The sequence below is a fragment of the Panthera onca genome, chromosome C1 (assembly GCF_046562875.1).
Source record: "Panthera onca isolate mPanOnc1 chromosome C1, mPanOnc1 haplotype 2, whole genome shotgun sequence".
Lineage (NCBI taxonomy): Eukaryota > Metazoa > Chordata > Mammalia > Carnivora > Felidae > Panthera > Panthera onca.
This window is the reverse complement of record NC_138346.1, coordinates 179,151,383-179,162,794: the sequence shown is the minus strand read 5'-3', so window position 1 is coordinate 179,162,794 and position 11,412 is coordinate 179,151,383. Positions and strand designations below refer to the sequence as shown.

Sequence of the window (11,412 nt, the reverse complement as noted above, 5' to 3'; positions counted from 1 at the left end):
TGCCCTGGAATGATTTTCATGATGGACAACAAAATCTAAACTCAAGAACTTTCAAGGAGGGAAAGTGAGGACAGAAGGGCCATGTAAGGAAGGATGAAAAGATAGTAGGATCAGTGGATTTTGAGTCTTGGAGAACGAGTTGAAGCAGTTTTGGAGTGGGGTATTAGAGGAAGAGAGCTAGAAATGAAGGGATTTGTGATGGGAGAGCCAGATAATTAAAATTGAGATTATAGAGGCGTTACAATGATTGGATATGATAAGATCTAAGGTAAGAGCATGGAAATGAGAGACTGAGGCAAGGGTGATCTCTAGTGGAGAAGAGCCTGAGAGGTGAAGGCATTGCAAGAATTACCTACGAGGGCACAGATCACCCATAATTATGACAATGGTAGTAAATGACAATGAACCAGAAACGCAGGGTCTATAGGTTACAGAAACGAGTTAGTGCTCTAATTTCCTGTTATGACGTAATATTTAAAACTCTTATTTTTTAAAAGGCTAGGATTTGAGGCTCCTTTAAGGACTTAACACGGGGAGAACCCAGAGGTCAGGCGCGCAGTCGGGACTCCTCCGCTGAGTCTGCGCAGTGAGAGCGGAGGCGGGGCCAAGCTCAGGCTCGCCATGGGGGCGGGCCATGCGGGGGCGGAGTCTATGCTCCGGATCGGGCTGCGGCTGCGGCTGCGGCTGCTGCACTTCCAGCTTCTGAGGGAAAGAGGCCGAGGCCTGGGCCAAGCCCGGAGCCGCCGCTCCCCGGAGCCTCCTGGAGCCTCCGCGCCGGCTCAGCCTGGGGGCGGGCTCAGGCCCAGCCCGCCGCCGAACCCAGGACAGAGGCTGCACGCCCGAGGACCAGGCCGGCGCAGCCATGGTGAGGGAGCGAGGCCTGCCTAAGCTGCAGCCGCAAGCCACCCTAGCCCCCGCGGCCTGCCCCTCCCTAGCTCTGATGTCCCCTCTGCCCCCTGCCTTTACTTCGCTCCCTTGTTACTACCCCCTCGGCGCCTCGCTTCTCCTTCCCCCTGTTCCCCGGCCACCTGCTGGGGTGACATACCCCCCCATCACCCAGCGCTCTCCTTCCCGGTGACACCCTTTTTCATCACCTCCAGTGACAGCTTTCTCTGTCCCCTTTGCCGCCCCCTCCTCGTCCTTTAACCCGACCTTCCTTTTCTCTTACCATTTTGCCTTTTTCTCTGTTTTGGGATCTCTACTCTCTTTTTCCTCCCTGTTTTCGCTCCTGCTCTTGGCTCTTGCTTCTTACTCCCTTTCATCATTTTATCTCTACTGCCCCCTCCTCTTCGTATCCTTTCTCCCCTTCGTCCTCTACCAGCCACATTTCCTCTCCCCCTTAATCGGATGTCCTCTCTCCCCCGCTCTCACAGCTGTCCCCATTTCCTTCTAAGGCTTCAGGGGTCTATGCAGAAACAATTCGAGGGCGATTGCTTCCCAGGAACAGTGGGGCTGGTAGATTCATAGGCTTTCTTCTTCCTTTTCTTTTTTGTAAAGGGAAAGGAGGAGATGGGAAGTATTGGGGAGAGCCTGGACGCCTTATTGCCTAATGTTATTGCAAAACCTGGGTGATAGTGTGTTTTGGAGTGAAGCATGGGGTGAGGGCTGGCATCTGTACTATGACCTTTTGAGATATCCAGCCTTTTGACAAATAATTAAACATGTTTTGAAATGTATTTTTATCTTGTGTGTCTTTTAGTGTGGAGGTACAGTTCGGGAAGTTTAAAAATATTTATTTACAGGCTTGACTGTTGCTCAGAGCAAATGGTTTGTGTTTGTTTGGAGGCAGAGACCAGGGCATCAGAAGACTGAAAATCAGGTTGGCAGATTGTGACAATCTCTTTGATACCTTCTGATACCATCGTTTGTTTTGCTCTTTCTGTCTTTAGTTGGGAGACCCTGATATTTGCACATTTTCTCCTTCCTGTTTCAAAATAAGTTGAGGCTTCAGTTGGTTTTTCATTGAGTTGGGTTACACATGGTTTGCAGTACATTTAATGAACACATTGCCCTATCATATATAGCAATCTAAATTTTGGTCCCTGGGAGGAATAAGACATTCCTGATAGTCATGTTCTCCTAGGAGGTTAGTCAATTTTTGTTTTTCCTCCATTCGTTTTAGGAAAGTGGTTTATTATAAAATCATTTAATCTGGTAACTTCCCCTGACTACATTTTTACGTTATTCTTTGTCTACCTCTACAACAACCCTTCACATATAAAACCCATCACACTATCTTTGTGTGTTAACCTGTTTCTCCCCCTGAAATGTGGGTTTTTCTAGGCAGCAATGTGCCTTACTTATTCCTGTTATTCCCAGCCCCCAGGCCACATACATGGTTGAATGATTCACTTTGTGGCCTCGTTTTCCTATCTGACAAGTATGATTTTAAACTGAAATTTGAGGCAACTAGGGACTACATAGAAAGAGTGAGTTTGAGAATTTTATTTTTGGTTCAAAAAATAAATTTAGTAAGATGGGATGATCACTTTAGAATAACACACCAAAGAGCTGTCCTGCCTAACACACCAAATTTCTAGGTTTTTCGAAGTGTTGGCCCTCCCACTGAAAATGAATTTATGAGAACAGAGGGAGAAGATTTAAACTCTTTTTGGGTGTTTAGGATCCAGAAGTGTCATTTGAGCTGGGCCTGAAAGATGAATGTGATTATGATAATTTGGGGAAGGCACAGAATGCTTTGTTGTGAATGTGAGTAGAAAGTAATGAGAGTATATTGTAGGTAGCAGGATCATCTTTGTTTAGCATGGAGAGATGGGGAAATGAGGATGTATAGTAGGAAATGTAACTGGAACGGTATATTAGAATGACAGTAATTTCAACTTTGCCTGTAACTAACTTGATTTTCTTTACTTGTTTAAACACATACATACAGGGGAAGGGTGTATGTCTGGAAAAAGTGAAGAGAATGCAAAATAATAGCTTATGAGCTAAGAATTGTCTTTAGAGGCTACTCTATTTTCTTGTGCAATATATGTAGTAGGCAGTGAGTAAATAGAGTTAAACATTATAAAGCTTTGTATTTTAGATTTTTCAAATTTTTCACTGTTGTGTTTTGAATAGTTGTCTAAGACAAGGGTTTTCAGATTTTACCATAAATCAAAATCAGCTGGAAGGCTGTGCCACCACTTCCTGAGTTTGATTTATCAGATTGGAATCGGGCCTGATAGTTTACATTTCTAACAAGTACTCATGTCATGCTGATGTTTCCGTTTTGTGACCAACACTTTGAGAACCTCTGGTTTAAGGTGTAGTTCTTTTTTTCCTAATTTTTTTTGAGTGCCATTGACTGTGTTGGCACTGGGGTATTACAAATAACAGAACACATATGGACCCTACCTTTTTGTATATTGTGTGTGTGGACAATATAGACATCAAGCAAAAAGAGTAATTTTAAATGTGAAGAGTGCTAAGAAAAGTTGTGGGATCATGGTAGGGGGTAGTCAGGGCTGGCTTCTCAGAGGATTTTACTTTCAGGAAGGAAACCAAAGGATTAAGTTATAGGAGTTGTATTGTGGAAAACCACATAGAAGGAATAGCACAGTAAATGACCTGTGGTGGTACTCTCTCTTGCCTCCTTAACTCTGCATATCCTGTAGTCCTCAGCTCAAGGAACTCAGGGAAACCTCATCTGCCCCACTAACTCCTCAAAGAAAAATCCTAAGTCACAACCCCTCCATTGTGTAACCAACCCTCTTTCATAGAATACATATCAATTGTAATTATAATGAGAACTAGTCATAAATGCTACAAAGTAATAAATCAGGGTAAAATATAAAATGACATTGTATAGTTGACCCTTGAACATTACCCTTGGGGGCATCGACCCCTGTGCAGTCAAAAATCCCAATATAATTTTTGATCCCCAGAAACTTAACTACTAATAATAGCCTATTGTTGACTGGAAGCCTTACTGATAACATAGTCAATTAATATATATTTTGTATGTTGTATGTATTTTATACTGTATTCTTATAATAAAGTAAGAGAGAGAAACAATGTTACTAAGATAATCATAAGGAAGAGAAAATACATTTTTCCTAAGTTTACTTATTTTTGAGAGAGACGAGAGTGAACAGGGGAGGGGCAGAGAGAGAGAAAGAGAGAGAGACGGTGCAGAACCTGATGTGGGGCTCAGACTCATGAACCATGAGATCATGACCTGAGCCAAAACCAAGAGTCAGATGCTTAATGGACTGAACCATCCAGACACCCCAGGAAGAGAAAATACACTTATAGTATCGTACTGTAAAAAATCTGTGTATAAGCAGACCCACAGAGTTCAGACCCATACTGTTTAAGGGTCAAAGGTATATGAGTGTGTGGCAACTATTTTAGATAGTCTAGTTAGGCTAATATTTATTGAAAATGTGTTAAGTACTTTATATATTTTATCTCATTTAATCATCATAGCAACCCAATGAGAAAAGTACTAGCTCTGTGAAGGTAGAGACCATGTTTTGTTTGGCTCACAGTTGTATCTTTAACACTCACATAGTGCCTGGTGCATTTTAAGAGCTCAATAAATATTTTTTAAATGAATGAATGACTTTGGGGATGATCATAAAATCAGAGAGGCATTGTTGAGAAAGGAATGTTTGAATCGGGGGTTTTAACAAGTGGGATTTTGTTGGGTAGGAGTTTGGGAAGGAAGGCCATTCTTGGCAAAGGGACCGGCTTGAGCTTAAAAACTAGGACAGAAGCAGGCATGATGTATTCTGGAAAATATATGGCTTTACTATTGAGGGTGCAGGAGATGAGACTAGGTGAGCCTAGGGTCAGATCATGGAGGACCTTGAGTCATAAGCTCAGGAGTTTTAGCCTCACTATAAAGACCCAGAGTGCCTTGAAAGGTTTTCTTGTGTGAAGGAGTATCATAATTAAGAGATTTTGAAGGTTATCACTCTAAATCAGTATGAAACATGATGGGGGGGGGGGGAGCTATTGCAGTAGTCTAGGTGAAATGTAAGTGTATGAACTTTCACTCTAGGCTTATTGTGGTGGTGATTTAAATTGGAGGAAGGAGAATATAAGGAAGTAAAGTGTGAAGATCTGGCATACACTTTTTGGCTACGTGACTTTTCCATAGAGGCATTACTGTGGAGTTGTAGAAGCACAGACTCACTAACAGCTTTGCAATTTTGCTTACTGGGCCTCAGTTTTTATATATGTTGCCGTTAAGGATTTATGAGAATATTAAAACAGAGTAAATTTACTCAACCAAAGACTTTATTTATGTAGAGTATGTCTTCCAAAGGTCATATATTAGGTCACCGAAAGAGAATCAGTACTTCCCAACCTTATTTAATTTTTTTAATGGATTTTGTGTGGTATAAGAAAGGAGAGGGGCGCCTGGGTGGCGCAGTCGGTTAAGCGTCCGACTTCATCCAGGTCACGATCTCGCGGTCTGTGAGTTCGAGCCCCGCGTCAGGCTCTGAGCTGATGGCTCGGAGCCTGGAGCCTGTTTCCGATTCTGTGTCTCCCTCTCTCTCTGCCCCTCCCCCGTTCATGCTCTGTCTCTCTCTGTCCCAAAAATAAATTAAAAAAAAAAAAAAAAAAAAAAAGAAAGGAGAAATTTTGGGGTGCCCGGCTGTCTTAGTTGGCAGAGCATGTGGAACATGTGACTCTTGATCTCATGAGTTCGAGCCCCATGTTGGGTGTAGAGATTATTTAAATAAATAGAAGATTAAAAAAAAAGTAATTTTAAGTAAAATATACTTTATTTTTAAATTATTTATGTAGTTTAATAATACATTGAACAAAACATATTAAAACAAATTTCAGCCTTTTCCTATTTAACAAATGACACGTTAATTAAGATAAAGCACTATTTGTCATATTTTAAAATGAATATATTGCAGTGTAGATTGAAATTATGTTTGTGGCATCAAAATAGATACAAAATGACTTTTTAACCTTAAATTTGGAATCCTTGCATTTTTGTACTTAAAAAATCAAAAGGTTTTGTGCTGTTCTGTTTTATTTCTAACAACTTAAAAGAATTTTTTTTAACTTTATTTATTTATTTTGAGAGAGAGAGAGAGAGAGAGAGAGATTGCACACAAGTGGGGGAAGGGCAGAGAGAGGGACAGAATCTCAGGTGGGCTCTGTTTGCACTGATGGCGCAGAGCATGATGGCGGCCCAAACTCACAGACTGTGAGATCATGACCTGAGGCGGGATCAAGACTGGATGCTTAACCAACTGCGCCACCCAGGCGCCCCTGTTCTGTTTCATTTCTAAATGACAAAATAAAAGGAATGGTATTAAGCTGCTACTTGCAAGCCTGTTTCCACAAATAAAACATTTCCAATAAATGAAGAGTCAAATTGAATATAACTATTACCACATTTCTTGTTTTTTAAGTTTTTATTTTAATTCCAGTTAGTTAACATACAGTGTCATATTATTTGCAGTTGTACAATTTGGTAATTTAGCAGTTCTGTAAATCACCCTGTGCTCATCACAGGTGCACTTCTTAATTTCCATCACCTATTTAACCCAAACCTTAACCCTCTCCCCTCTGGTAACCGTCAAATTGTTCCCTAAAATTAAAAGTCTGTTTCTTGCTTTGACCCTCTCTCATTTTTTTCCTTTGCTTTTTGGTTTTGTTTCTTAAATTCCACATATGAGTGAAATCATTCGGTATTTGTCTTTTTCTGACTTATTTTGCTTAGTGTTATACTCTTGAGCTCTATGGCAAAGTTTCATTCTTTTTCATTATTTTTTATGGCTGGAGATATAGATATCTCACACGGTCTTTATCTGTTCATCAATTGATGGACACTTGACACTTGGGCTACTTCCATGTGTTGGGTTGTAAATAATGCTGCTATAAACATAGGAGTGCCTGTATTCCTTTGAATTAGTGTTTTTGTATTCTTTGGGTAAGTACCCAGTGGTGGGATTGATCGTTGGGTAGTTCTGTTTTTAACTTTTAAAGTGATACTTCGCTCTTAATTTTTTTTTTTTTTTAACGTTTGTTTATTTTTGAGACAGAGAGAGACAGAGCATGAACAGGGGAGGGTCAGAGAGAGGGAGACACAGAATCTGAAACAGGCTCCAGGCTCTGAGCCGTCAGCACAGAGCCCGACGCGGGGCTCGAACTCACGGCCCGCGAGATCATGACCTGAGCTGAAGTCGGCCGCTTAACCGACTGAGCCACCCAGGCGCCCCATCTCTTAATTTTAACAACATTGAAAATAGTAGATATTTTCAAGATTTTATTGTGTACAGAGCATACGTGGTATGCATGTGAATTTATGGACTCTACCATACTTAAGGAGTCTGCAGTTTGGGTCCCACTAGTTTATAGTGGTCCTATAGTGTTGCTAGGGCTGCACAAATTGTACTGTAGAGCTCAGGTGGCAGCTATAATATGAACAGCAATGGGTCTACGAAGATCTGTATCCTGGGTACTTGGCAGTGTCTAGCACATAGTAGGGTTCAGCAAATAGTTGTTAAATGAATGTGTTTTGCATATAATACTAGGACCCTTATTATCTTTTAATCTAATGATCTAATCATTTTATGAGAAAAGTCTGCAGGCTCAGTAATACTGAGTACACATTATGTGTTTTTTGTGCTTCTGAGTTTTGTTTACACTGCTCCTTTTGTCTAGGATGCTGTCTTCTTTCTTGACCTTTTGTCTTTGAGTGTCTCCTTAAGACCTATCTCCTTTGTGAAGCCTTCAGTTACCTCGAGGCATCCTTGGGTTACTCCTTTCTTTGTGTCTCTCTTGTACTTTGTATTGTTTGTTAAGGAGGGTGGCTGCCTCTCCAGATTGTGAGCTCTCTGAGGACAAGGACAGTAGTGTTTTTCAACTTCATGTTTTAAGCATTTAGCATAATGCCTGAGACATAGTAAGTAAATAAATATTTGTTCAGTAAAAGAGTATGTGTACTTTGTAGAGAATTGCCTAAGGTAATGTTAACTGAGATGTGAGTTACGAAGAGGAAAGAAAGATGAATACTCTGCACAGGTCCCCTGAGAGGAAAAAGAGGTTTGATGGGCAAGAAATGTTGGATCAGATACTTTCTCTTACTAGCCCCCAAGAGGTGCTTTTGACCTAGAATAAATGTTTCTGTCCAGAAGAGTTCAACAGGAAGACTTGGGGAGGAAGCCAGATGATTTTGAGATGAATTGCCAAGCAATGTCTTTTTGTATAAATACTTTCCAATTATTTGTCTATAATTTGTGGAGATGCCCTTCCAGAGAATAGCATATTTAAACACAGATAGTAAAGAATCAGTTACTGGTAAATCTAGAGGGGTGGTTAATTATTTAAACATTTTGTTAGCTCTGTGTAAAGATCTTTTGTTTTTCTTTTCCTATCATTAGTTCTCCCTTGTACAAACATTTTTCTTAGCTCTCCAGCATCTTAATGCCTGTTCAATGTCATATTCTCCTTTTCTAAGGACATTTTTTAAGCTTGAATGTTCTTGGTTATATAATGTCAGGGTTTTTTTCCTTTTCATAGACCTTGTAACCTTTGGCAAATCATTTCACCTGTGTATGCCTTCATTTAAAAATTTCTCAAATGGAAAAGTTGTGTTAAATCTTCTCTGTGATCCCTTCCACCTCTTAAAAAATGTGATAAGATTCTAGCCAGTTAAAGGTAAGTTGTTATATAGTAGATACATTCTGTTAGCTATCGTACTAAGGGGTCAGGGCACTTGAGCTCTTAATCTCCATGAATATATTACCAACTTTTCACACCACTTCATTCCATTATGTTAAAATTTGAATAGTACTGTAGTATTTTAAAGGCATTTTCATATACGTCCCATTTATTCTTCATTACCATTTTGTGAAGTAGTCAAGATAGAAGTTTAGCATCAATTTTACAGGTAATAAAACTGAGAAGTTAATTTATTTTCCTGAGATCACACAGCTAGTAAGTAGCAGAGCCAGAACTGACTGCAGGCCAATGTTCTTTCCATTATTAACCTGGCTTCTCTGTTTACCATATTATATTTCAAAACTCATGTTAGTAGTTAGGAGAAAAATAACGCTGAAGTATCTGTTTGAATTAGCGATTCCTAGGATCTATTCATATGTTCAGTGATTACTGACCTGAATTTTTGTTTTGTTTCTTAGACTGTTTTATTACAGGAGTTAAAATGGAAGAGAAGGGTATTTATTTACTTTTCTAGGCCTTGATCTTTTTAAGTAGAACTCTAGCTCCTTGCCCTTTAGCACATAGTTGTTTGCCACACTGGCCAGGCCTTGAAGTGATACTTACAAGAAGCTTGTCTTACCTGTGTTTTCATTTGGCATCCAGGGATTTAGAAAAATAAGACCCTACAGTCCATGCCAAATAGTTCTATAAATCTGTACCCTTAGGCACAATATATCTGTGCCCTTGGTATTACCTTCCTTCTTCATTTATAAAATGATTGTGTTTGGGGAAGGAGAAGGTAAAAGGTTTAGATCATATCTAAGGTTATCTTAGATGTTTATTGCTAGAAGTTTGACTTGGTTGAATCAGTAGTAGAAAATACAAAAAAAACAAAACAAACAAACAAACAAAAAACCCCAAAACCAATAAACTAAGAAGAGATTTCCCATGGAGTACTACTAAAATAAGGAGTCAAAGATTGTCCAGTATCTGAACTTTCTTATACCTGTGAACTCAAATGACACTTGTGTGCCTTTCATTCCGTCTTTAATTTCAGGCCTGGACTTAGGACTTAATATTTCTCTGTGGGCATATAGTCTTTTTATCTAGGAGTTAAAATTATCTTAAGTACATCTAACAATAAATTTGTGCTTGATTGTTCATTTGTTCACTCAATAAACATTTAGTGCCCACTGTAATAGGCATTACTTTAGGCTCTGGGAATGCAGCAGTGAATAAAACAGTTCTGTTGAGTTTATCTTCTATAATAATAGGTAATATTTACTGAGCAGTTAATATATCAGTCACTGTTCTAAGTGTCTTCCACTTAGAATTTATTTAATTCTGACAATACTCCTATGATATAGGTACTGTTATTGTCTGCATTTTGCAGATCATTAAACTGAAGCACGGGGAGATTAGGTACTTTGCCTAAGATTATATTGTTTTGTGAGTGGTAGAACTGGCACTTTAAACTAGGCAAGCTGACTCTCAAACCACCACTTTTCAGAACAGTATTACACAATCCTTCAGGGAGATGTCAATAACAATTTTATTTTTAATCATAAAATTGTCAAGTTTGTAATCTTTGTAGTCACCTGGTTTTTGTCCCAGTCTTAAGAAAAAAAAAAATCATCCAGGGATACAAAAAAAAAGGAGCACTATCAGAGCCATTTGTCTTCTCTTGGAAGATTTGTCAGGTTTAGGAACATTTCAGTATGTTGAGCCTGACTCACATGAGTTGGAACTGAGACAGCTACAAAAAGCCAGGATCCTAAAATGTCTACACCGTTAGTGAAAAGGTAGCATAAAAAATAAATATCTGTTTGGGGTGCCTAGGTGGCTCAGTCAGTTAAGCGTCCGACTTCGGCTCAGGTCATGATCTCACGGTTCGTGGGTTTGAGCCCTGCGTTGGGCTCTGTGCTGACAGCTCAGAGCCTGGAGCCTGCTTTCGATTCTGTGTCTCCCTCTCTCTCTGACCCTCCCCTGCTCACACTCTGTCTCTCTTTCTCTCAAAAATAAATAAACATTAAAAAAAAAATTTTTTTAAATATCTGCTTGATGGTGTAGGGAGACAAAGAGGGTTATTTGTCTTGACATGGACTCTGCATGGGAAAAATCTCTCGAGAATTTACAACCAACAACCTGCTGTCCTACGTGTCTGAAACCTAAATTTATATTACTTGCGTGAGATCATGGCTAGTAAGAAAGGAATATTTACTGAATAATTACTCTGTCAGGCATTGTGTTATGGGCTTTGAACATACTTTCTCACTTCATCCTGACAACAGCATCATGAGGTAAGTACCAATATTACCCCATTGTACCAAGGACAGAACTGAGGGTCAGAAAAGCTAGATAGTTTACAGTTTAACACCACTAGAATTCAAATCTAGGTCAGTATTCTTCCTACTCACCATAATGCCTCTGGAAAGGGTACTTCATGTTTGTCCCTCAGCTTCCTTATCTGTAAAATAAAATTTGCAATATTTTCCCTTTCATTTCATAAGACTGTTGTGTCAAATGAAATAAAGAAATGTGAGCTTCCTTTGTTTACTGTAAGCCATTGTTACCAGCATCATCCATAAAGTATATTTTTCTTACAATTAATCAAAAGAGAGACCTCAATATTCAATGATCCTGAAAGCCCACAAGTTCTGTCTTAAGGAATTAAGGCAATTTTGATACTTTTTTGTATCAGATGTTTCCTGAAGTAGTATCATTAGGAGAAATAAAATAAGTTTTGAGACAAGTTACCATCCAGTAATTTACTAA

The 11,412-nt window shown here is 39.4% G+C and overlaps 1 protein-coding gene across 1 annotated transcript in view; it reads left to right on the top strand.

The window, feature by feature from the left end:
• Nucleotides 1-631: 631 nt before the first annotated feature.
• The window catches only part of ZYG11B (zyg-11 family member B, cell cycle regulator), a 93,343-nt gene continuing 82,562 nt past the window's right edge, over nt 632-11,412 (top strand). The window contains exon 1 of the mRNA XM_060622294.3: nt 632-865. Coding sequence (XP_060478277.1) covers nt 863-865 — 3 coding nt within the window. The 5' untranslated portion in view covers nt 632-862. The remainder of the gene's footprint in view (nt 866-11,412) is intronic.